This window comes from Oncorhynchus tshawytscha, linkage group LG30 (genome assembly GCF_018296145.1).
Source record: "Oncorhynchus tshawytscha isolate Ot180627B linkage group LG30, Otsh_v2.0, whole genome shotgun sequence".
Classification (NCBI taxonomy): Eukaryota; Metazoa; Chordata; class Actinopteri; order Salmoniformes; family Salmonidae; genus Oncorhynchus; species Oncorhynchus tshawytscha.
This window is the reverse complement of record NC_056458.1, coordinates 47865989-47891950: the sequence shown is the minus strand read 5'-3', so window position 1 is coordinate 47891950 and position 25962 is coordinate 47865989. Positions and strand designations below refer to the sequence as shown.

General features: G+C 44.3%; 1 protein-coding gene across 3 annotated transcripts in view; it reads right to left on the bottom strand.

Moving 5' to 3' along the window:
* Positions 1–5422: 5422 nt before the first annotated feature.
* The window catches only part of LOC112238627 (globoside alpha-1,3-N-acetylgalactosaminyltransferase 1), a 36690-nt gene continuing 16150 nt past the window's right edge, over positions 5423–25962 (bottom strand). The window contains exons 2-12 of one of the 3 annotated variants that reach the window (XM_042309275.1): positions 23785–23839; positions 23583–23618; positions 21272–21304; positions 20394–20429; positions 18949–19083; positions 16623–16674; positions 16041–16196; positions 15200–15324; positions 14715–14877; positions 14436–14618; positions 5423–5897 (exon numbers count right to left, since the gene is read on the bottom strand). In XM_042309275.1, coding sequence (XP_042165209.1) covers positions 5844–5897; positions 14436–14618; positions 14715–14877; positions 15200–15324; positions 16041–16196; positions 16623–16674; positions 18949–19083; positions 20394–20429; positions 21272–21304; positions 23583–23618; positions 23785–23839 — 1028 coding nt within the window. In that variant the 3' untranslated portion in view covers positions 5423–5843. Of the gene's footprint in view, positions 5898–13959; positions 14619–14714; positions 14878–15199; positions 15325–16040; positions 16197–16622; positions 16675–18948; positions 19084–20393; positions 20430–21271; positions 21305–23582; positions 23619–23784; positions 23840–25962 lie in introns of those variants that run through there. The other 2 variants (XM_042309277.1, XM_042309276.1) reach the window with 2 other exon arrangements.

The following is a 25962-nucleotide window of genomic DNA, read 5'->3' as shown; positions in this document are numbered from 1 at the left end:
TAACCAGCAGGTAGCCTAGTGGTTAAAGGGTTGGACTAGTAACCAGCAGGTAGCCTAGTGGTTAGTGTTGGACTAGTAACCAGCAGGTAGCCTAGTGGTTAGAGCGTTGGCCCAGTAACCAGCAGGTAGCCTAGTGGTTAGAGCGTTGGCCCAGTAACCAGCAGGTAGCCTAGTGGTTAGAGCGTTGGCCCAGTAACCAGCAGGTAGCCTAGTGGTTAGAGTGTTGGCCCAGTAACCAGCAGGTAGCCTAGTGGTTAGAGTGTTGGCCCAGTAACCAGCAGGTAGCCTAGTGGTTAGAGCGTTGGCCCAGTAACCAGCAGGTATCCTAGTGGTTAGTGTTGGCCCAGTAACCAGCAGGTAGCCTAGTGGTTAGTGTTGGACTAGTAACCAGCAGGTAGCCTAGTGGTTAAAGGGTTGGACTAGTAACCAGCAGGTAGCCTAGTGGTTAGTGTTGGACCAGTAACCAGCAGGTAGCCTAGTGGTTAGTGTTGGACCAGTAACCAGCAGGTAGCCTAGTGGTTAGTGTTGGCCCAGTAACCAGCAGGTAGCCTAGTGGTTAGTGTTGGACCAGTAACCAGCAGGTAGCCTAGTGGTTAGAGCGTTGGCCCAGTAACCAGCAGGTAGCCTAGTGGTTAGAGTGTTGGCCCAGTAACCAGCAGGTAGCCTAGTGGTTAGAGCGTTGGCCCAGTAACCAGCAGGTAGCCTAGTGGTTAGTGTTGGCCCAGTAACCAGCAGGTAGCCTAGTGGTTAGAGTGTTGGACTAGTAACCAGCAGGTAGCCTAGTGGTTAGAGTGTTGGCCCAGTAACCAGCAGGTAGCCTAGTGGTTAGAGCGTTGGCCCAGTAACCAGCAGGTAGCCTAGTGGTTAGAGCGTTGGCCCAGTAACCAGCAGGTAGCCTAGTGGTTAGAGGGTTGGACCAGTAACCAGCAGGTAGCCTAGTGGTTAGAGTGTTGGACTAGTAACCAGCAGGTAGCCTAGTGGTTAGAGGGTTGGCCCAGTAACCAGCAGGTAGCCTAGTGGTTAGAGTGTTGGCCCAGTAACCAGCAGGTAGCCTAGTGGTTAGAGTGTTGGACTAGTAACCAGCAGGTAGCCTAGTGGTTAGAGTGTTGGCCCAGTAACCAGCAGGTAGCCTAGTGGTTAGAGTGTTGGACTAGTAACCAGCAGGTAGCCTAGTGGTTAGAGTGTTGGACTAGTAACCAGCAGGTAGCCTAGTGGTTAGAGGGTTGGACTAGTAACCAGCAGGTAGCCTAGTGGTTAGAGCGTTGGCCCACTAACCAGCAGGTAGCCTAGTGGTTAGAGGGTTGGACTAGTAACCAGCAGGTAGCCTAGTGGTTAGAGTGTTGGCCCAGTAACCAGCAGGTAGCCTAGTGGTTAGAGGGTTGGACTAGTAACCAGCAGGTAGCCTAGTGGTTAGAGGGTTGGACTAGTAACCAGCAGGTAGCCTAGTGGTTAGAGGGTTGGACTAGTAACCAGCAGGTAGCCTAGTGGTTAGAGTGTTGGCCCAGTAACCAGCAGGTAGCCTAGTGGTTAGAGTGTTGGCCCAGTAACCAGCAGGTAGCCTAGTGGTTAGAGTGTTGGCCCAGTAACCAGCAGGTAGCCTAGTGGTTAGAGTGTTGGACCAGTAACCAGCAGGTAGCCTAGTGGTTAGAGTGTTGGACTAGTAACCAGCAGGTAGCCTAGTGGTTAGAGTGTTGGACTAGTAACCAGCAGGTAGCCTAGTGGTTAGAGTGTTGGACTAGTAACCAGCAGGTGGCCTAGTGGTTAGAGTGTTGGGCCAGTAACCGAAAAGTTGCTAGATCAAATCCCCGAGCTGACAAGGTAAAAATCTGTCATTCTGCCCCTTAACAAGGCAGTTAACCCACTGTTCCTAGGCAGTCAAATAAGAATTTGTTCTTAACTGACTTGCCTAGTTAAATAAAGGTTAAATCAAATGTAAAAAATACATTAACACACTCAGGATACTAGACAACAATGACAGTGTGTCAGCCAATGTCAACCTGTACTTGGTATTGGTACAGGGCAACCCCAAACAGTTTCAGCTGGAATTCCAAATAATTAAAAGGGGAGCGCAGCAGGAGAAGCTCTCTCTCGATGACTAAGACCAGACTTCTTCCTTAAACATCCCCACAGACGAGCAACCCCAAACAGAAAGTCAACCCTCCCAGCACAGAACACTACTCCCTCACTGAAATGTAGGATACATTCACCCAGCTGTAGGCTGGGTAGGTGGAGCTGGAACACCGGTTGAACACACTCCACTCAGCACAGACACAGACAACAGTCCAACACGACAACACCCCTGTAAGAACAGCCTGCAGCACCCGGCCTCACCCTACTAGAATCTGATGTCTACTGTTTGCTGATGATCTGGTGCTTCTGTCCCTAACCAAGGAGGGCCTACAGAGGCACCTAGATCTTTTTGCACAGATTCTGACAGACCTGGGCCCTGACAGACCTGGGCCCTGACAGTGAATCTCAGTAAGGCAAAACTAATGGTGCTCCAAAAAAGGTCCAGTATATCCAAAACAACAAATACAAATTGTATCTAGACACCGTTGCCTAGACAGATGAGCTTGAGTTTCTCTCTATGCAGACCACCTCAGGCACTGCTGAGGGAAGGGGGTTCCTGGAAGAAGGTTCCTCAAAAGCCAAGTAAAGTGGAGTAAAGTGGAGGATCCATTAAGGATATTTGACTAACAAAGTGGACATCCAGAAGGTTCCTTGGATTCCCAGCTTTTCTCTAGACAGGGGAAGAAGCTGGGAAGACAACAGAACACAGAAGCTGTGTTCACACAGCAGGAGGTCAGGAGGTCGTCTGGGAGTGACCAGGATGTGGCTGCCATTTTCTCCGTCAGACACATTCCAGAATCTGTTTTGGTCTTTAAAGGAAAATATATCTCCTTGCTTTTCTTTGCTCTTGTTGCTATACCGCTCTGTGCTAACGAAACACTGTAAGTTATACATCTAGTAGCTAATGTGAACAGTCTGTTGCAGGACATGTTGTTTCCGTAGCGTAGTAGTTATCTAGTTCGCTTCACACGCTTTAGGCCCACAGTGTTATAGGCATTGAGCATTGGAAATAAACGTTACAGTAATGTGAATGTAAAGTGATTACAAGTAAGCCAGGTGTTGCTGAACATTGTGTCACACTTGTTTTCAATAGGATGGACGAGTTCCTCTCACATCTGCCTTACTTAAAGTTCCTCTCACGTGTGTGTGAGAGACAGAGAGAGAGAGAGAGGTCTAAATCAGACCCGGATTAGATGGCAATCACCCACCTGGGTGTCCCAGGTCTAAATCAGACCCGGATTAGATGGCAATCACCCACCTGGGTGTCCCAGGTCTAAATCAGACCCTGATTAGATGGCAATCACCCACCTGGGTGTCCCAGGTCTAAATCAGTCCCAGATTAGATGGCAATCCCCCACCTGGGTGTCCCAGGTCTAAATCAGACCCTGATTAGATGGCAATCACCCACCTGGGTGTCCCAGGTCTAAATCAGTCCCAGATTAGATGGGAATCACGCACCTGGGTGTCCCAGGTCTAAATCAGACCCAGATTAGATGGCAATCACCCACCTGGGTGTCCCAGGTCTAAATCAGACCCAGATTAGATGGCAATCACCCACCTGGGTGTCCCAGGTCTAAATCAGACCCAGATTAGATGGCAATCACCCACCTGGGTGTCCCAGGTCTAAATCAGACCCTGATTCCAGAGGGGGAAATGAAAGCGGTCCAGATTTGAATTTGCCCTAAGATCACTAACACTCTGCCAGGACTTACATTCAGAAAGGACACGTGTACAGGACTATGACTTCTTTTGAATAGAATTGTGATCTTCCTGTATTTAACTCGATTAGGCCTATATACAGCAGAGGTTAGTCCAACTCACGCACTTGTGATGAGGTAGCCCTGCCTGCGATCTCGCCCTCCGTCTAAGAGGGAATTCTTTCTCGGCATGATGGTTAAAACATAGGTTTCACGTGGGAGAACTCACCCATAACACTTATTAGATATGCAACCGTAAACAACATAAACATTCATGTATACAAACGACTGTGTTCAGCCTCTAGCCATCCACTCCCTCTCCCTGTGAACCATAGAGATCAATAGAGGACTCCAGAGGACTCCAGTGCCCAGAAGCCCGTTTTAAGTATGGGTAGCACCATTGAGGACATCCGCCACTGGGTGGGACTTCCTGTGGGTTCAGGAAGGAACACATACTTCCATCCAGGTCATTAGGAGGGATCAGCCAATGAATTGTGAGCAAACATTCCACAGCTGCAGGTGGCAGAAAATATTCAACCTGGGCTTTTTATTCCTGTTCAAACAACACCCTCCAGGTGGCAGTATGCACCTCTCCGGGTTGTTTACCAACTCATACAAGTAGTAGAAGAAGAAAATGGACCTGTTCAAAATGTCTCTGCCCATGCTCTCACAGACACCATAATGGGACAGATACTCAGTTGAGTCTTCTATCCAAGTCTATGATGTAGATGAGCGATGACACCATAATGAAACAGATACTCAGTTGCATCCTGTAACTGCCTCTATGCTGTGAACAGTTGAGGTACATTACCACAGACCTAGGATCAGATTTCGTTAACCCTATTCCTAACCATAGGCATTAGATACTAACCTAACCACAGACCTAGGATCAGATTTCCTTAACCCTATTCCTAACCATAGGCATTAGATGCTAACCTAACCACTGGCCTAGGATCAGATTTCGTTAACCCTATTCCTAACCATAGGCATTAGATACTAACCTAACCACAGACCTAGGATCAGATTTCCTTAACCCTATTCCTAACCATAGGCATTAGATACTAACCTAACCACAGACCTAGGATCAGATTTCCTTAACCCTATTCCTAACCATAGGCATTAGATACTAACCTAACCACAGACCTAGGATCAGATTTCCTTAACCATATACCTAACCATAGGCATTAGATGCTAACCTAACCACTGACCTAGGATCAGATTTCGTTAACCCTATTCCTAACCATAGGCATTAGATACTAACCTAACCACAGACCTAGGATCAGATTTCCTTAACCCTATTCCTAACCATAGGCATTAGATACTAACCTAACCACTGACCTAGGATCATACTTCCTTAACCCTATTCCTAAGCATTAGATACTAACCTAACCACAGTGTGTGTGTATTCCTAAAATAAATGGCAGTGTCTATCCACTAGATGGAGCCAGTGAGCTGCTATGAACATTACCCTCCATCTCTTCCTGTTGCTCCAACCTCAGATCTGAGATCAGATTTCCCTAACCCAGTGGTGGGGAGTAGTTGAACTTTGGTATAGTTCAATGAGTAATTGAACTACATTTTTACAGTAGCTCGATGGTCGTTGAACTAAATTCAAAACTTGGACATTCTGTTAACATCGGACTAAATTACCAGAGTGATCCGTTCCTGCAATTTTAGTCGATGACATTTCAGATTTGGATATGATAATTTATCATGAAGTAATTTGGATGTACTGATGTACCCAAGTGGCTTTAGTTAGGTAAACTCTATTTTTTATTAAAAAGGGTAGAATTAATGTGGCTTTACTTCTTCCAGTGTGAAGCAATTAGTAGCTTGGTCAACTTAATTTTTTAAGTTAAAAGCAGATTCCCCAACGATTCGCCAAACTCAGTCCTGGGTACCTCAAAGGGTGCACATTTTGTTGTTTGTCCCTAGGGCTACACAGCTGATTCAAATAATCAACTCGTCAAGCTTTGATCATTTGAATCAGCTGTATAGTGCTAGGGCAACCTGTCCTTACACACCTAATTCCACTAATCAAAAGGGCTTGATGAGTAGATTTAGTGTGTTAATGCATTAACTGAAACCTTCTCTCCAGGATATCACACGTTTCCCATCTGAAATTACTTCCTATAGAAGAAGGATAAAAAAGTATTATTAAATGTATTAGTTACATTATTACATGTATTAGTTACATTATTACATGTATTAGTTACATTATTACATGTATTAGTTACATTATTACATGTATTAGTTACATTATTACATGTATTAGTTACATTATTACATGTATTAGTTACATTAAATGTATCAGTTACATGAATTTTCATGTCATCTGACCATAGCATCAGTTCCAATCCAAGTGCCAAAGGTCACGCCATAGTTAGCATCTACGTAACACACATGTGATTCAGAGTCGCTTGATGCTATATATATATATATATATATATATATATATATATATATATATATATATATATATATATATATATATATATATATATATATATATATATATATATATATATATATACACACACACAATGAGAAATGGCTTTTTAGAGTTTATCGAGTTCACTTCATAATGTTTCTAACTAGATTCCATCAGAAATGAAGATGGTTTAAACAAGCGTGACTGTTGCAACTTTTCTCCTTTTTCTACAGCAAATGACATCTGCAGTAAGAGCATTAGGGACTGTAGGGGTTAGAGTGTAGAGGGGGCAGGTAGCCTAGTGGTTAGAGTGTAGAGGGGGCAGGTAGTCTAGTGGTTAGAGTGTAGAGGGGGCAGGTAGTCTAGTGGTTAGAGTGTAGGGGGGCAGGTAGCCTAGTGGTTAGAGTGTAGAGGGGGCAGGGTAGCCTAGTGGTTAGAGTGTAGGGGCGGCAGGTAGCCTAGTGGTTAGAGTGTAGAGGGGGCAGGGTAGCCTAGTGGTTAGAGTGTAGGGGCGGCAGGTAGCCTAGTGGTTAGAGTGTAGGGGGGGCAGGTAGCCTAGTGGTTAGAGTGTAGGGGCGGCAGGTAGCCTAGTGGTTAGAGTGTAGGGCGGCAGGTAGCCTAGTGGTTAGAGTGTAGGGGCGGCAGGTAGCCTAGTGGTTAGAGTGTAGGGGCGGCAGGTAGCCTAGTGGTTAGAGTGTAGAGGGGCAGGTAGCCTAGTGGTTAGAGTGTAGGGGCGGCAGGTAGCCTAGTGGTTAGAGTGTAGGGGCGGCAGGTAGCCTAGTGGTTAGAGTGTGGGGGGGCAGGTAGCCTAGTGGTTAGAGTGTAGAGGGGGCAGGTAGCCTAGTGGTTAGAGTGTAGGGCGGCAGGTAGCCTAGTGGTTAGAGTGTAGGGGCGGCAGGTAGCCTAGTGGTTAGAGTGTAGGGGGCAGGTAGCCTAGTGGTTAGAGTGTAGGGGGCAGGTAGCCTAGTGGTTAGAGTGTAGGGGCGGCAGGTAGCCTAGTGGTTAGAGTGTAGGGGCGGCAGGTAGCCTAGTGGTTAGAGTGTAGGGGGCAGGTAGCCTAGTGGTTAGAGTGTAGGGGGCAGGTAGCCTAGTGGTTAGAGTGTAGGGGGGCAGGTAGTCTAGTGGTTAGAGTGTAGGGGCGGCAGGTAGCCTAGTGGTTAGAGTGTAGGGGGGCAGGTAGCCTAGTGGTTAGAGTGTGGGGGGGGCAGGTAGTCTAGTGGTTAGAGTGTGGGGGGGGTAGGTAGTCTAGTGGTTAGAGTGTGGGGGGCAGGTAGTCTAGTGGTTAGAGTGTGGGGGCGGCAGGTAGTCTAGTGGTTAGAGTGTAGAGGCGGCAGGTAGCCTAGTGGTTAGAGTGTGGGGGCGGCAGGTAGCCTAGTGGTTAGAGTGTGGGGGTGGCAGGTAGCCTAGTGGTTAGAGTGTAGAGGTGGCAGGTAGACTAGTGGTTAGAGTGTAGGGACGGCAGGTTCCTGTCGGCACAACATACAACGAATCCATTTCAGTGGTTAGCAAGTTGGGCAAGTAACCGAAAGGTTGCTAGATCGAATTCCGAGCTGACAATGTCAAAATCTGTCTTTCTCCCCCTGAACAAGGCAGTTAACCCACTGTTCCCCGGTAGGACGACATTGTAAATAAGAATTTTTTCTTAGCTGACTTGCCTAGCTTTAGTTAATGATTGGATATAACGTTAAAAGGTTTCATGTGTAAAACTGATTTGTTTACAGATTTAATTCATGTAAATTAGGTTTGAGAATTGTATCTCCACCAAAAATCAACAAAAGCATTGATGTCGTGTTGATAGTGTTGCTATGTGAACAAGATGGCGCCGACAGAGGGCTGCCTCGCTTCTAGTCCTTAGGAAACTTTATTTAGTGTTTCATGTATTATTTCTAACACTGCTAGGCCCAGAAAACCTTAAGTGTTATTACATACAGGCGGGAAGAACTATTAGATATCAGAGCCACGTCAACTTACCAGCACTACGACCAGGAATACGACTTTCCCGAAGGATCCTTTTGTCCAAACTACCCAGGGCATTTGAACTGATTCCAGAAGCTGACCCAAAACAATGCCGCCAGAGAAGAGGTAGACGGAGCTGTCTTCTGGTCAGACTTCGGAAGCGGGCACCCCACCCACCGCTTCCGAGTATATTACTCACTAATATCCCTAGTTAACAAAGTCAACGAAAGAGTTGCCTTCCAGAGAGACATCAGGGATTGTAACATTCTCTGTTTCACGGAAACATGGCTCTCTCGGAATATGCTGTCGAAGTCGGTAGAGCAACCTGGATTCTTTGTACGTCGTGTCGACAGGAATAAACATCTCTCTGGGAAGAAGGGCGGGGTTGTATGTTTCATGATTAACGATTCATGGTGTAATTGTTACAACATACAGGAACTCCAGTCCATTTGTTCACCTGATGTAGAATTCCTCACAATCAAATGACAACCGTATTATCTCCCAAGAGAATTCTCCTCGGTCATTGACACAGCTGTGTATATCCCCCTCAAACCGATTCCACGATGGCCCTCAAGGAACTTGAGCTGGCGATTGTGTTTACGGACATATTCAACACCTTCCTATCCCAGTCTGCTGTCCCCACATGCTTCAAGATGGCCACCATTGTTCCTGTACCCAAGAAGGCAAAGGTAACTGAACTAAATGACAATAACGCCCCGTAGCACTCACTTCTGTCATCATGAAGTGCTTTGAGAGACTAGTCAAGGACCATATCACCTCCACCTTACCTGTCAACCTAGACCCACTTCAATTTGCTTACCGCCCCAATAGGTCCACAGACAATGCAATCGCCATAACACTGCACACTGCCCTATCCCATTTGGACAAGAGGAATACTTATGTAAGAATGCTGTTCATTGACTATAGCTCAACATTCAACACCATAGTACCCTCCAAGCTCATCATTAAGCTTGAGGCCCTGGGTCTCAACCCCACCCTGTACAATTGGATCCTGGACTTCCTGCCGGGCCACCCCAGGTGGTGAAGGTAGGAAACAACACCTCCACTCCGCTGATGCTCAATACTGTGGCCCCACAAAGGTGCATGCTCAGCCCCTTCCTGTACTCCCTATTCAACCATGACTGCATGGCCATGCAACTCAATCATTAAGTTTGCAGACGACACAACAATAGTGGGCTTGATTACCAACAACGACGAGACAGCCTACAGGGGAGGAGGTGAGGGCACTCAGAGTGTTGTGGCAGCAAGATCAACAAAACAAAGGAGATGATGGTGGACTTCAGGAAACAGCAGAGGGAGCAGCCCCCTATCCACTACAACAGGACAGCAGTGGAGAAGGTGGAAAGTTTTAAGATCCTTGGGGTACACATCACGGACAAACTGAAATGGTCCACCCACACAGACAGGCTTGAGGTTGAAGAAATTTGGCTTGTCACCTAAAACCCTCACAAACTTTTACAGATGCACAACTGAGAGCATCCAGTTGGGCTGTTTTACCGCCTGGTACGGCAACTGCACCACCCACAATCGCCATGCTCTCCAGAGGGTGGTGTGGTCTGCACAACGCATCACCGGGGCACACTGCCTGCCCTCCAGGACATCTACAGCTACCGATGTCATAAGGAAGGCCAATAAGATCATCAAGGACAAAAACCACACAAGCCACTGCCTGTTCACCCCGCTGTCATCCAGAAGGTGAGGTCAGTACAGCTCCCGATGTCATAAGGAAGGCCAATAAGATTATGAAGGACAAAAACCACACAAGCCACTGCCTGTTCACTCATCCAGAAGGTGAGGTCAGTACAGGTGGGACTTAGAAGCTGTTTTCAGTTTCTATCTCAAGGCCATCAGACATCACTAACACAGAGGCAGCTGCCTACATACAGACTTCAAATCTGTGGCCACTTAAATAAATGGATCACTAGTCACTTTAATAATGTTTACATATCTTGCACTACTCATCTCATATGTATATACTGTATTTTATACCATCTATTGCATCTTGCCTATGCTGCTTTGTCCTTGCTCATATATATATTTATATATTCTTATTCATTCCTTTACATAGATGTGTGTGTATGAGGTAGTTGTTGTGGAATTGTTAGATTACATGTTAGATATTGCTGCACTGTCGAAACTAGAAGCACAAGCATTTCGCTTCACTCACAACAACATTTGCTGACCATGTGTATGTGATCAACTAAATTTGATTTCACAGTGTTGATATAGTGTAGATAGAGTTGGTATAGAGTTTATATAGAGTTGGTATAGAGTTGGTATAGAGTTGGTTTAGAGTTGGTTTAGAGTTGGTTTAGAGTTGGTTTAGAGTTGGTTTAGAGTTGGTTTAGAGTTGGTATAGAGTTGGTTTAGAGTTGGTATAGAGTTGGTTTAGAGTTGGTTTAGAGTTGGTTTAGAGTTGGTTTAGAGTTGGTTTAGAGTTTGTATAGAGTTGGTAGAGAGTTGGTAGAGAGTTGGTAGAGAGTTGGTAGAGAGTTGGTATAGAGTTGGTTTAGAGTTGGTTTAGAGTTGGTTTAGAGTTGGTTTAGAGTTGGTTTAGAGTTGGTTTAGAGTTGGTTTAGAGTTGGTATAGAGTTGGTATAGAGTTGGTATAGAGTTGGTAGAGAGTTGGTATAGAGTTGGTATAGAGTTGGTATAGAGTTGGTATAGAGTTGGTTTAGAGTTGGTTTAGAGTTGGTTTAGAGTTGGTATAGAGTTGGTATAGAGTTGGTATAGAGTTGGTATAGAGTTGGTTTAGAGTTGGTTTAGAGTTGGTTTAGAGTTGGTAGAGAGTTGGTAGAGAGTTGGTGTAGAGTTTATGTAGAGTTTATATAGAGTTGGTATAGAGTTGATATAGAGTTGATATAGAGTTGGTGTAAAGTTGGTGTAAAGTTGGTTTAAAGTTGGTTTAGAGTTGGTTTAGAGTTGGTTTAGAGTTGGTATAGAGTTGGTATAGAGTTGGTATAGAGTTGGTATAGAGTTGGTTTAGAGTTGGTTTAGAGTTGGTTTAGAGTTGGTATAGAGTTGGTATAGAGTTGGTATAGAGTTGGTTTAGAGTTGGTTTAGAGTTGGTTTAGAGTTGGTTTAGAGTTTGTTTAGAGTTGGTAGAGAGTTGGTAGAGAGTTGGTGTAGAGTTGGTAGAGAGTTGGTATAGAGTTGGTGTAGAGTTTATGTAGAGTTTATATAGAGTTGGTATAGAGTTTGTATAAAGTTTGTATAAAGTTGGTGTAGAGTTGGTGTAAAGTTGGTGTAAAGTTGGTTTAGAATTTATATAGATTTGGTATAGAGTTTATATAGATTTGGTGTAGAGTTGGTGTAGAATTGGTATAGAGTTTATATAGAGTTTAGGTAGAGTTGGTATAGAGTTTAGGTAGAGTTGGTATAGAGTTGGTATAGAGTTGGTATAGAGTTGGTATAGAGTTGGTATAGAGTTGGTTTAGAGTTGGTTTAGAGTTGGTTTAGAGTTGGTATAGAGTTGGTATAGAGTTGGTATAGAGTTGGTATAGAGTTGGTATAGAGTTGGTTTAGAGTTGGTTTAGAGTTGGTTTAGAGTTGGTAGAGAGTTGGTAGAGAGTTGGTAGAGAGTTGGTGTAGAGTTTATATAGAGTTGGTATAGAGTTGATATAGAGTTGATATAGAGTTGGTGTAAAGTTGGTGTAAAGTTGGTTTAGAGTTGGTTTAGAGTTGGTTTAGAGTTGGTTTAGAGTTGGTTTAGAGTTGGTTTAGAGTTGGTATAGAGTTGGTATAGAGTTGGTATAGAGTTGGTATAGAGTTGGTATAGAGTTGGTTTAGAGTTGGTTTAGAGTTGGTATAGAGTTGGTATAGAGTTGGTATAGAGTTGGTATAGAGTTGGTATAGAGTTGGTATAGAGTTGGTTTAGAGTTGGTTTAGAGTTGGTTTAGAGTTGGTAGAGAGTTGGTAGAGAGTTGGTAGAGAGTTGGTAGAGAGTTGGTAGAGAGTTGGTAGAGAGTTGGTGTAGAGTTGGTAGAGAGTTGGTATAGAGTTTATATAGAGTTGGTATAGAGTTGGTGTAGAGTTTATGTAGAGTTTATATAGAGTTGGTATAGAGTTTGTATAAAGTTGGTGTAGAGTTGGTGTAAAGTTGGTGTAAAGTTGGTTTAGAATTTATATAGATTTGGTATAGAGTTTATATAGATTTGGTGTAGAGTTGGTGTAGAATTGGTATAGAGTTTATATAGAGTTTAGGTAGAGTTGGTATAGAGTTTAGGTAGAGTTGGTATAGAGTTGGTACAGAGTTGGTACAGAGTTGGTACAGAGTTGGTACAGAGTTGGTGTAGAGTGGGTGTAGAGTGGGTGTAGAGTGGGTGTAGAGTTGGTGTAGAGTTGGTGTAGAGTTGGTGTAGAGTGGGTGTAGAGTTGGTATAGAGTTGGTATAGAGTTGGTATAGAGTTGGTGTAGAGTTGGTGTAGAGTGGGTGTAGAGTGGGTGTAGAGTGGGTGTAGAGTGGGTGTAGAGTGGGTATAGAGTGGGTGTAGAGTTGGTATAGAGTGGGTATAGAGTGGGTGTAGAGTTGGTGTAGAGTTGGTGTAGAGTGGGTATAGAGTTGGTGTAGAGTTGGTGTAGAGTGGGTGTAGAGTGGGTGTAGAGTGGGTGTAGAGTGGGTGTAGAGTGGGTATAGAGTGGGTGTAGAGTTGGTATAGAGTGGGTATAGAGTGGGTGTAGAGTTGGTATAGAGTTGGTATAGAGTTGGTATAGAGTTGGTGTAGAGTTGGTGTAGAGTGGGTGTAGAGTGGGTGTAGAGTGGGTGTAGAGTGGGTGTAGAGTGGGTATAGAGTGGGTGTAGAGTTGGTATAGAGTGGGTATAGAGTGGGTGTAGAGTTGGTGTAGAGTTGGTGTAGAGTGGGTATAGAGTTGGTGTAGAGTTGGTGTAGAGTTGGTGTAGAGTTGGTATAGAGTGGGTATAGAGTGGGTATAGAGTGGGTGTAGAGTGGGTGTAGAGTGGGTATAGAGTTGGTGTAGAGTTGGTGTAGAGTTGGTGTAGAGTTGGTGTAGAGTGGGTATAGAGTTGGTGTAGAGTGGGTGTAGAGTGGGTGTAGAGTGGGTGTAGAGTGGGTGTAGAGTGGGTGTAGAGTGGGTGTAGAGTGGGTGTAGAGTTGGTATAGAGTGGGTGTAGAGTTGGTATAGAGTGGGTGTAGAGTGGGTGTAGAGTTGGTGTAGAGTGGGTATAGAGTGGGTATAGAGTGGGTGTAGAGTTGGTGTAGAGTTGGTGTAGAGTTGGTGTAGAGTTGGTGTAGAGTTGGTATAGAGTGGGTATAGAGTGGGTATAGAGTGGGTGTAGAGTGGGTGTAGAGTGGGTATAGAGTTGGTATAGAGTTGGTATAGATTTGGTGTAGTCAGCTAAGTCATTTATCAGATAATGTGTTACATTAATGGATTATCACTAAAGAACCTCGTGTTATGTCAGATCTTAACTGGCTGTGACTCTGCTTCAAGCACTAATTCTAGATTTAAACAATAACTAAAACAATAACTTGTTTGTATTTGCATTCAAGCACTAACAGATACGTACAAAAATATAAAAAAAACATACACTTGTCCCTGATCGTGAGAAAAATATGGCAGTTTTTTTTAAGTGAGGGGTGTGACTGTTACCGCGTGACCTTGAACAAAGGCTCAGTGCTGTTATCCTCGCAGGGTGCTGGAGGACTGAAAACAGAGGTCCTGATCATTTTAACCCAGATCTTTTTTTCATTATTAATTGTTTCAAAAAATATATGTTTCTCTGAGAAATTGTATTATAATATAATTACTCAATGTCTTTGAGCATAGGCTTTACAATATAGTATTATTTATTTTATACAGTATTTTTTCCTCATCTTTATCAAACATGCCAAAAATGATGGACCCCATGGTACATAAAGTAGAGATGGTTAAGTCTGAGTTGGCACCCTAAATAGTGCACTTCTTAACCAGGAGTTCTAGGGTGTCGTTTCGAGCATAGCCTATGTCACAAAGGCACTAAAACAAGAACAAACCCACATTTCACTGAACCAAAAGTGCAGTGTGCAAAAATATAACCAGGTAAAGTAACGGTCTGTATTAAAGATAAGTGTTCGCTCTCCTCTCCTCCCCTGCCCTCCTCTCCTCTCCTCCCCTCCTTCCTCTCCTCTTCCCTCTCCTCCTTCCCTCTCCTCCTTCCCTCTTTCCTCTCCTCCTTCCATCCTCTCCACTTTTCTCCTCTCTTCCCTGCAGCTTGTGTCAAAGACATATATACTTTTCTCCTCTCAGAGGTTCTCCCTGACCTCTGCCTTGTCCTTAATGACAGAGGAGAAGCGGACCAGTTTTATCTCCTTGGCATCCCGTCCTTTAGCGTCGTCCCAAACATACTCCGGTGACAGGAGCTTGGTGGGCTTGTTCCTCAACAGGTACCAATTCAGGTGACTCTCTTCCTGCCACACAGCCTCCACGCCCACTGACTTATCAACCTAGAGGGAGGAAGGGGGTAGGGTAGAGGAGGGATGGGGTGGGGTGAGTACTGTACGTGAGTGACTAACCGTATTCCTGCGTGCGTAAGTACCTACCTCCAGGTGCTCCCTGCACGTCTTGGTCAGCCGGTGAACATCTTCCAACGCTCCTCCGAATATGTTGGCCTGGTAGTAGAAGTCTCCCTGGTCCAAGGGTATGTAGGCTGTGGAGACGGTCCTCCGCTCATAGGGGAACTGGCTCCGGGGGTACATGTAGAACCTGCAAAAACACAAGACAGGTTTGTATTGTTACTTTACCTTTAAATAAAAAAAATAAAAAAGAACCCTTGAGGTTAGAAACCATCTTTGTGAAGTAGACCTGACAAGAGGTCAACAGGAAGTAGTCAGCATGTAGGTGCACACAATAAAAGAGGGGTCAACAACATTTTCCTGGGGTGTTACCAGGGGTGGATGCTGGCCCTTTAAGTAAGTATTACCAGGGGTGGATGCTGGCCCTTTAAGTAAGTATTACCAGGGGTGGATGCTGGCCCTTTAAGTAAGTATTACCAGGGGTGGATGCTGGCTCTTTAAGGAAGTATTACCAGGGGTGGATGGCGGCCACCAGTCTCCCCAGAGCTTCGGGACCCACACGGCCGTGGAACCTCATGTCTACGTCCAGGCAGAATATGTAGTTCGCCCCCCGGTGGATGTGATCCTTAATGGCAGTCTGCTCCCAAATACATGATTGGTGGATGTTCAGTAGATATTAAATCAACCAACCAACCAAATAAAACTTTGTCCTCAGATGGAAATGTAGTTTGTAGGGCAGGGCTAACATCATACAATTACACAAAGTCCATACTCAACAACATTTCAACTATCTAGTATGCACTAACCCAATAGGCATATCATGATAACTTAACCCTAAACCTATCCCCATCTCTAAACTAAACCTAACCATAAACCTATCCCTAACCCTAAACCAAACCCTAAGCTAAACTAAACACTAAACCTAACCCTTTCCGTAACTCTAAACTAAACCTAACCCTAAACCAAACCTAACCCTATCTCTATACTAAACCTAACCCTAAACCTAAACTAACCTTAAACCTATCCCTAAACCAAACCTAAACCTATCCCTAAACCAAACCTAACCCTATCTCTAAACTAAACCTAACCCTAAACCTAAACCTATCCCTAAACCTAAACCTATCCCTAAACCTAAACCTATCCCTAACCGTTGCCTATTATCAACAGAGTTACAACTGATAGTCTGTTGACAGTTTGGAGCATGTGTAGATCATCTATAGTATTTCTATAGCTACTGTACTGACAGAAGAGCTTGTTAGTAAGCATTTCATTCTACTATGCTACAGTACGCTGTATCCTGAAAATAAACTTTAATTCAACGTGATAACAATGTAATATATTATCTATAATAACCTGGATGAGCTCCATGCGGCGGAGGGATATCTCCTGCCAACGGTCGAACTTCGGCACCCTCACAATGCTGAGCAGTCTGCCGACACCCAGAGTCACGTTGTTGGGCACGTCGCCGGGCAGGTCGGTGAACACGTAGTAATGCACGTCCAGCCCCACCTGGAATCACATGGAATTAAACGGGGTGGACTTTCCATCCATTTGAATTAAAAGGATTTAAAACTAATTGAAAAGGGATGAACTTTCTATCAAATTTGAATTGAAATAAAATGATACATATGAACTGATTTAAAACAAATTGAATTAAATATTTGGACCAATGAATAAGATCACATGGGCAGGGTGGACCTAGTCCTAGAGTAGTTTTTATAAATACGGGCCCAGAATATTCCTTTAATGAGTAATCCCTTTATAAATACGGGCCCAGAATATTCCTTTAATGAGTAATCCCTTCATAAATCCGGGCCCAGAATATTCCTTTAATGAGTAATCCCTTTATAAATACGGGCCCAGAAGGTTCCTTTAATGAGTAATCCCTGGACCTTCTTTAGACTATACCAGTCAATCCATTTGATAGATTCTCACCATGAAGTGCTTCTCAGCTGACTCTAAGAAGTCCCGGAGAAAACGAGTGTATCTGCGAGGACAAATAGAGATGGAAAAACAAGTATGTGAAACGACAAAACTAAAAAGTTATTACATCTTCCAAAGATGGATAGGGAGAAAAAAATGAGGAGGTGCATCTATGTGACAGATCCAGATGTGTATTAATTACATGGATCTGGAGAAAAGAACCATGTGAAACGTTCAGGTATAGCACATGCAAGTGAAAATGTTTATCTATAGACAGTCTGTCACGCCCTGGTCTTAGTATTCTGTGTTTTCTTTATTATTTGTTCAGGCCGGGGTGTGACATGGGTTTATTGTGTTGTCATATTGGGGTTTTTGTAGGCATTGGGATTGTGGCTGATTAGGGGTGTGTCTAGCATAGGCTTGGCTGCCTGAGGCGGTTCTCAATCAGAGTCAGGTGATTCTCGTTGTCTCTGATTGGGAACCATATTTAGGTAGCCTGGGTTTTACTCTGTATTTTGTGGGTGATTGTTCCTGTCTTAGTGTTTTGTATTTTCACCAGATAGGCTGTTTCGGTTTTCATTATTTCATTTCGTTAGTTTTGTAGTTTCTGTTTGTATAGGTTTTCCTTCATTAAAATATATCATGAATCATCATCACCCTGCATTTTGGTCCGATCCTTGTTCTACCTCTTCGTCAGAGGAGGACATAGAAGAGAGCCGTTACAGTCTGATTCAGATTGACAAGACAATCTGAATTAACATGAGATTGCATTCAATTGGGAAATATGACGCAAAACGATTGATATAAGGCTATAGTGTGAATCCTAAAATGGCACCTTATTACCCATTATAGACAATTACTTTTAACCAGGGCCCCTATGGGGTAGAGTAAAATAGGGTACAGGAACAAGGTGCCAGTGTAGCATCTTGTTATCTGTGAAACTCACTGCGCGACGGAGGAAGACGCCTCAGGAAAAGGAAAGGGGGATTCCTAGTCAGTTGTACAACAGAATTAGACAGGCTGAGATCTTTAAAAGGTCAGGGCCCTCCATAAGGCTCACTAAATCATTTTAGACCCAAGCCACCCCCTGTACCTTGGACTTTGAATTACTCCCCTCTGGGCGCAGGTATAGGGCACCGCTCAGCAGGGAAAAACACAACTAGACAATCATTTGTGCCAGGAGTGATATCCCTCCTAAATAGCTCGGGGAATGTTCCCATTGACTCCGTAAGGCCGGCAGGCGACTGTTCCCATTGGCTCCGTAAGGCCGGCAGGCGACTGTTCCCATTGGCTCCGTAAGGCCGGCAGGCGACTGTTCCCATTGGCTCCGTAAGGCCAGCAGGCGACTGTTCCCATTGACTCCGTAAGGCCAGCAGAAGACAGTTCCCATTGGCTCCGTAAGGCCAGCAGAAGACATATTCCCATTGACTCCGTAAGGCCAGCAGAAGACAGTTCCCATTGGCTCCGTAAGGCCAGCAGAAGACAGTTCCCATTGACTCCGTTTCCCATTGGCTCCGTAAGGCCGGCAGGCGACTGTTCCCATTGGCTCCGTAAGGCCAGCAGGCAACTGTTCCCATTGACTCCGTAAGGCCAGCAGGCGACTGTTCCCATTGACTCCGTAAGGCCCAGGCGACTGTTCCCATTGACTCCGTAAGGCCGGCAGGCGACTGTTCCCATTGGCTCCGTAAGGCCAGCAGGCGACTGTTCCCATTGACTCCGTAAGGCCAGCAGGCGACTGTTCCCATTGACTCCGTAAGGCCGGCAGGCGACTGTTCCCATTGGCTCCGTAAGGCCAGCAGGCGACTGTTCCCATTGGCTCCATAAGGCCAGCAGGCGACTGTTCCCATTGACTCCGTAAGGCCGACAGGCGACTGTTCCCATTGACTCCGTAAGTTATTTACCGTTTTATTTACCGGGGGGGGCTCTACTTCTTCGGCACCCGGGAAACAGAGGGTTACCCGCCTTGTAAAGAACAACAGAATTTTACCTTGTCAGCTCGGGGATTCGATCCAGCAACCTTCCGAGTTACTGGCCCAACTCTTTAACCAGTAGGCTACCTGCCGTAGGGTGGTCACGTGTTTGTGAGGAAGAGGTTCTGAGTTCGAGCCTCGCTATGAGCCAAATCAGGGGGGAACGATACTCATTAAGCAAGCAGTAAGACATCCTTAACACCAGATGAGACACAAAAATAGTCTCCCCATGATAAGGTTTTGAATAACGCAGACATTTCTTTTGGGCCCAAGAGGCTGCAAAATGTGCATAAAAGGCGGCACATGCACACAGGAAGTGGTGTAAACCACTTTGCAACAGGTTACTACACATGGAGTCTGTGACTTACCTCCCTACAGCGAACACAGTGGTAGCGATGGTGAGGTTTTGGGACATAAAGGCCTCGTCTATGACCTGGGGGTCAAAAGTCCCTTCCCAGACTATAGGAGCCAGCCACGGGGTTACAGTCAGCACATCAGTCCTCCTGAAGAAGGAGAAAAGAAGGAGAAGGACAAAGGAAGAAGGAAGAAAGAGGAAGTAGAAAATAGAAAGAGAAGTAGAAAGTAGGAGAAAGGAGATGGAAGTAGAAAGTAGGAGAAAGGAGATGGAAGAGGAAGTAGAAAGTAGGAGAAAGGAGATGGAAGTAGAAAGTAGGAGAAAGGAGATGGAAGTAGAAAGTAGGAGAAAGGAGATGGAAGTAGAAAGTAGGAGAAAGGAGATGGAAGTAGAAAGTAGGAGAAAGGAGATGGAAGTAGAAAGTAGGAGAAAGGAGATGGAAGTAGAAAGTAGGAGAAAGGAGATGGAAGTAGAAAGTAGGAGAAAGGAGATGGAAGTAGAAAGTAGGAGAAAGGAGATGGAAGTAGAAAGTAGGAGAAAGGAGATGGAAGTAGAAAGTAGGAGAAAGGAGATGGAAGTAGAAAGTAGGAGAAAGGAGATGGAAGTAGAAAGTAGGAGAAAGGAGATGGAAGTAGAAAGTAGGAGAAAGGAGATGGAAGTAGAAAGTAGGAGAAAGGAGATGGAAGAGGAAGTAGAAAGTAGGAGAAAGGAGATGGAAGAGGAAGTAGAAAGTAGGAGAAAGGAGATGGAAGAGGAAGTAGAAAGTAGGAGAAAGGAGATGGAAGAGGAAGTAGAAAGTAGGAGAAAGGAGATGGAAGAGGAAGTAGAAAGTAGGAGAAAGGAGATGGAAGAGGAAGTAGAAAGTAGGAGAAAGGAGATGGAAGAGGAAGTAGAAAGTAGGAGAAAGGAGATGGAAGAGGAAGTAGAAAGTAGGAGAAAGGAGATGGAAGAGGAAGTAGAAAGTAGGAGAAAGGAGATGGAAGAGGAAGTAGAAAGTAGGAGAAAGGAGATGGAAGAGGAAGTAGAAAGTAGGAGAAAGGAGATGGAAGAGGAAGTAGAAAGTAGGAGAAAGGCGATGGAAGAGGAAGTAGAAAGTAGGAGAAAGGCGATGGAAGAGGAAGTAGAAAGTAGGAGAAAGGAGATAGAAGAAAAATGAAAAAGAACAACTTCTTTTTACCAGCCACAGGGTCTGCACTTCAGTCCTCCTGAATAATAATAATAATAATACATCATAATAACGCACATTTTTATTTTAAGAACATAATCAGCTAGATTATCGTCAAGATAATCAAGATAAACAGCTGTTAGTGGTAACACTATGAGACATTTATATTATATTATATTATAGGACTGTACTGCATAGAACGCATTGACCATAATGGTATAATGGCATATAGAGTAGAATAAAAGAATAAACCTCTATTGACATTCTGTTATCTGCATTTTGTTGCCACTTACACAGGTTCCATCAGTTTGGCTTGCTTACGCTGTAATCTGAAAAACAGTGGGAGCAACTTAACTTTCAGCAGAAACAGACTGATACTGACATAATCATGTATTTTCTTCAAGGCTAAGACTTGCTTGGGTTACCAGTTTGTTTGTGACATCATGTCACTCCTTCATGTTCGGAATCAAAAAGGTGGTGGCATGGTAGCACAAACTGATCTGGGACCAGGCTACACTTGGTTGATTCATTATTTGAAACATACATGTAGATATCAATAGTAAAAGATCACTTTCTGGTCAATTGCACACAAGGTCCACCAAAATTTGACTTCCACTTTTAACCCAACCCCTCCAAAAGGACGCACATGCATAAGCTCATCGAACATCTCATTCCAAAATCATGGGCATTAATATGGAGTTGGTTCCCCCTTTGCTGCTATAACAGCCTCCACTCGATGTTGGAACATTGCTGCGGGGACTTCCTTCCATTCAGCCACAAGAGCATTATTGAGGTTGGACACTGTTGGGCGATTAAGCCGGTCTTTTACATCCCAAAGGTGTTCAATGGGGTTGAGATCAGGGCTCTGTGCAGGCCAGTCAAGTTCTTCCACACCGAACTCGACAAACCATTTCTGTATGGACCTCGCTTCGTGTATGGGGGCATTGTCAAGCTGAAACAGGAAAGGGCTTTCCCCAAACTGTTGCCACAAAGTTGGAAGCACAGAATCATCTAGAATGTCATTGTATGCTGTAGCGTTAAGATTTCCCTTCACTGGAACTAAGGGGCCGGAACCAAGAAAAACAGCCCCAGGCCATTATTCCTCCTCCAACAAACTTAGCAGATAGCTGCCACACCAGTGTAGTACGGATACCCACATGTACTCACTCACCTGTGATTCAGCACAACCTGGCGATTCACCTGGCTGACAGATGAGAAGGAAAAGAGTGAGATGTAAACAGAGATCAGATAATGATCTTACATTTGATACCTGTCTAAGCACCTGTCCAAGCAGAAACACCTGAGTGGAGTATCCAGTTCATTTGATACCTGTCTAAGCACCTGTCCAAGCAGAAACACCTGAGTGGAGTATCCAGTTCATTTGATACCTGTCTAAGCACCTGTCCAAGCAGAAACACCTGAGTGGAGTATCCAGTTCATTTGATACCTGTCTAAGCACCTGTCCAAGCAGAAACACCTGAGTGGAGTATCCAGTTCATTTGATACCTGTCTAAGCACCTGTCTGAGTGGAGTATCCAGTTCATTTTGATACCTGTCTAAGCACCTGTCCAAGCAGAAACACCTGAGTGGAGTATCCAGTTCATTTTGATACCTGTCTAAGCACCTGTCCAAGCAGAAACACCTGAGTGGAGTATCCAGTTCATTTGATACCTGTCTAAGCACCTGTCCAAGCAGAAACACCTGAGTGGAGTATCCAGTTCATTTGATACCTGTCTAAGCACCTGTCCAAGTAGAAACACCTGATGGAGTATCCAGTTCATTTGATACCTGTCTAAGCACCTGTCCAAGCAGAAACACCTGAGTGGAGTATCCAGTTCATTTGATACCTGTCTAAGCACCTGTCCAAGCAGAAACACCTGAGTGGAGTATCCAGTTCATTTGATACCTGTCTAAGCACCTGTCCAAGCAGAAACACCTGAGTGGAGTATCCAGTTCATTTGATACCTGTCTAAGCAGAAACACCTGAGTGGAGTATCCAGTTCATTTGCATTATAGTGGAAAATACAAAATTGTTATAATGCTATGATTGAATAAAAGTGTTGTTTTATGCAACAGAATAAAGGGGTTGTTAGAACACTGAGCATGGGCCGCTGGAAGATTTACGATGTCTTTGAGGATACAGCATTCCAGAGCACGAGTTAATGTTTCTGTTCTGTAAGGTACCAGGGAGAGATGACGCAGGGCCAGACCTTGGTCTCTACACAAAGATAACCGTTTTTAAAGCAGATACTGTCTGCTGTGAATTATAAGTATCTTTCATACTAATCTTAATCTTGTGACCCGTTCCATACATCTGTTGTTTGTCATGTAGACTGAAGGTGGTGTATCTTGGCTATAAAATACATTTGGACTTTTGTCTAGGGGCTCTCAACGCATCATCTGAGGGGGATTCGTTGACCAGCCATCATTATCTTAGAGCACTCAATCAATTCACTTTATATGTGTGTGTTGTATTAACCTGCTCCCTTATTAATAAGTGAATAAAGATTTAGTTTAAGTATAACTGACATGTGTGACAAGTTTGTCTCTCCTCATTTGATAGTAAAGAAATTAACCACCACAGCATGCATACATTTTTCATATGTGTGGCCATGGAGAGAATCAAACCCACAATCCTTGGTTTTGCAAGTGCCGTGTTCAACCAACTCAGCCACACAGGTCCACCACTAAGTAGTGTCTCAAATACCATCCTGTCCCTATTTAGTAAAGTACTGTCCCAAATACCATCCTGTCCCTATTTAGTAAAGTACTGTCCCAAATACCATCCTGTCCCTATTTAGTAAAGGACTGTCCCAAATACCATCCTGTCCCTATTTAGTAAAGGACTGTCCCAAATACCATCCTGTCCCTATTTAGTAAAGTACTGTCCCAAATACCATCCAGTCCCTATTTAGTAAATGAGTGTCCCAAATACCATCCGGTCCCTATTTAGTAAAGGAGTGTCCCAAATACCATCCTGTCTCTATTTAGTAAAGGAGTGCAGTACATAAGTAATCGGGTGACAATTGGGTCTATTCACAACACCGCAGGATCACCTTAAACGTCATCCAATCATAAAGAACCTGCCAAACAATGGAATTGTGAAAACCAAACACAGAATTCTGGGAAGAGGCCAGGAAAAAAAACAGTTTATCCTGTTCACTACACAAATAAGACAAACACAGCATCACGCCAGTTTCCCCTTTAACCCAGCCTCAGCCACACCGTACAGTACAGCATCAAGCCAGTTTCCTCTTTTACCCAGCCTCAGCCACACCGTACAGTACAGCATCAAGCCAGTTTCCCCTTTAACCCAGCCTTAGCCACACCGTACAGTACAGCATCAAGCCAGTTTCCTCTTTAACCCAGCCTTAGCCACACCGTACAGTACAGCATCACGCCAGTTTCCCCTTTTACCCAGCCTTAGCCACACCGTACAGTACAGCATTCAACCAGCATGAGACAATACAATGTTTTCTTACGTGAGAGACACGGATGCACAGTATGAGAAGACGAGCCTTTGTTGAGAGGAGAATATACAATTATATAAAATCAATAACAACAATAAAGATGATAATATGATAATATATGCTAATGTGCTAATATATGATAATATATGCTAATAATATAAAACAACAACAAACAGATCCCACATTTTGGCTGCAGCTTGTCAGATGTCCTTACCAGCAGATCGTCATTCCCCCAGCCAGTACTAAAGACAGTTGGAAATGTTCACGTCCTGGGAAAAAAAAGAAGAAAAAAGTCAGTCATATTTCTGTAAACTTAGATTAGTTTATTAACTAACCTGGTAATATTGATAATAGTGGTAACAAACATTCACACCCCGAGTATCAATATTAAACAGGCTAGTTAAATAGGCTTCATAAAGATATGCACCTGCTGCATGGGACGGAAATGGGATCAGTTATTCAATTCCAAGTTCCTCTCCCTTCTCAGGTGAGGGGGCTGTTTAGGGGTAAAGGTGTGATGTCTGTATTTTAACGGTCAACCATTTCGATTTTTCTTTTGTAGAACAATTAGACACCTACACATTCATGTATCAATTTGATTGATGGATTGTTTTGTGCAGTAAACAGGCTCAGGTGTATAACTGTGGCTCCTTCCACCTTCAAAGAACAGGGAAGAGGGCCAACCATGGAGAATAGTAAGACACTTCATAATTTCTATAACTACGTTATATTGTTTGTCCTCGTGTGTCTGTTCATGTTTTTCAGTATAAAATACTCTGCAGCCACTTAGTGTGGACACAAGGTGAGGTCACACACAGATTCCTGTTGCACCCTCTGGTTGGCCCTGTCCATGGGTGTCCTCGGATGGGGCCACAGTGTCTCCCGACCCCTCCTGTCTCAGCCTCCAGTATTTATGCTGCAGTAGTTTATGTGTCGGGGGGCTAGGGTCAGTTTGTTATATCTGGAATACTTCTCCTGTCCTATTCGGTGTCCTGTGTGAATTTAAGTATGCTCTCTCTAATTCTCTCTTTCTTTCTCTCTCTCAGAGGACCTGACCTCTAGCAACCCCACCCCCCTCTCCCTGCCTCCCCCTTGCCTCCTTCAACTAGGCTGCTGTGGTCAATAGGTGTTTTCTTACTGAGAGACCCGGCCATGGCACAGTATAAGAGGCAGAGTACATTTTCATAGAGAACAAAGCAATTCCTTCCACCTCGAAGAACTTGAGGTCCGAACAAATGTCATGTTCCGGAGAAAGATCCTATATACATATTGTTATTACCATGAGATCCCCACATTGTAGCATTGTACATTGAATATATTTACTGATCATGTGCTCTACCTTGGCAAATAAAGGTGTGGTTCAGGTCTTTTTCAGTCATAGCCAATACCAAGAATATCAAACTCCAGTCTTTGAACGATGCTTTCTCTGCATGTATGTATTACAATTATACACTTCAACAGTGTTTACCAATCCTGGTCCATGTGGGAAAGAGGTGGGGAGAGAGGTGGGGAGAGAGGTTTGAGAGTGTAAAAGGGAGAGAGGTGGGGAGAGAGGTTTGAGAGTGTAAAAGGGAAAGAGGTGGGGAGATTTGAGAGTGTAAAAGGGAGAGAGGTGGGGAGAGAGGTTTGAGAGTGTAAAAGGGAACCTGGGGAGAGAGGTTTGATGTAAAAGGGAGTGGGGAGAGAGGTTTGAGAGTGTAAAAGGGAGAGAGGTGGGGAGAGAGGTTTGAGAGTGTAAAAGGGAGAGAGGTGGGGAGAAATTTGAGAGTGTAAAAGGGAGAGAGGTGGGGATTTGAGAGTGTAAAAGGAGAGAGAGGTGGGGAGAGAGGTTTGAGAGTGTAAATGGGAGAGAGGTGGGGAGTTTGATGTAAAAGGGAAGAGGTGGGGAGAGAGGTTTGAGAGTGTAAAAGGGAGAGAGGTGGGGAGAGAGGTTTGAGAGTGTAAAAGGGAGAGAGGTGGGGAGAAGGTTTGAGAGTGTAAAAAAAGAGGTGGGGATTTTGAGAGTGTAAAAGGGATTTGGGGAGAGATTTGAGCATTGTAAAAGGGAGAGATGGGGAGAGAGGTTTGAGAGTGTAAAAGGGATCAGGTGGGGAGAGAGGTTTGAGAGTGTAAATAAAGGTGGGGAGAGAGGTTTGAGAGTGTAAAAGGGAGAGAGGTGGGGAGAGAGGTTTGAGAGTGTAAAAGGGAGAGAGGTGGGGAGAGAGGTTTGAGAGTGTAAAAGGGAGAGATGGGGAGAGAGGTTTGTGTAAAAGCATGTAGAGTTTGAGATTGTAAAATTATACACTTGGGGAGACAGGTTTGTTGTAAAAATCCTGGTGGGGATGTGGTTTGAGAGTGTAAAAGGGAGAGAGGTGGGGAGAGAGGTTTGAGAGTGTAAAAGGGAAGAGGTGGG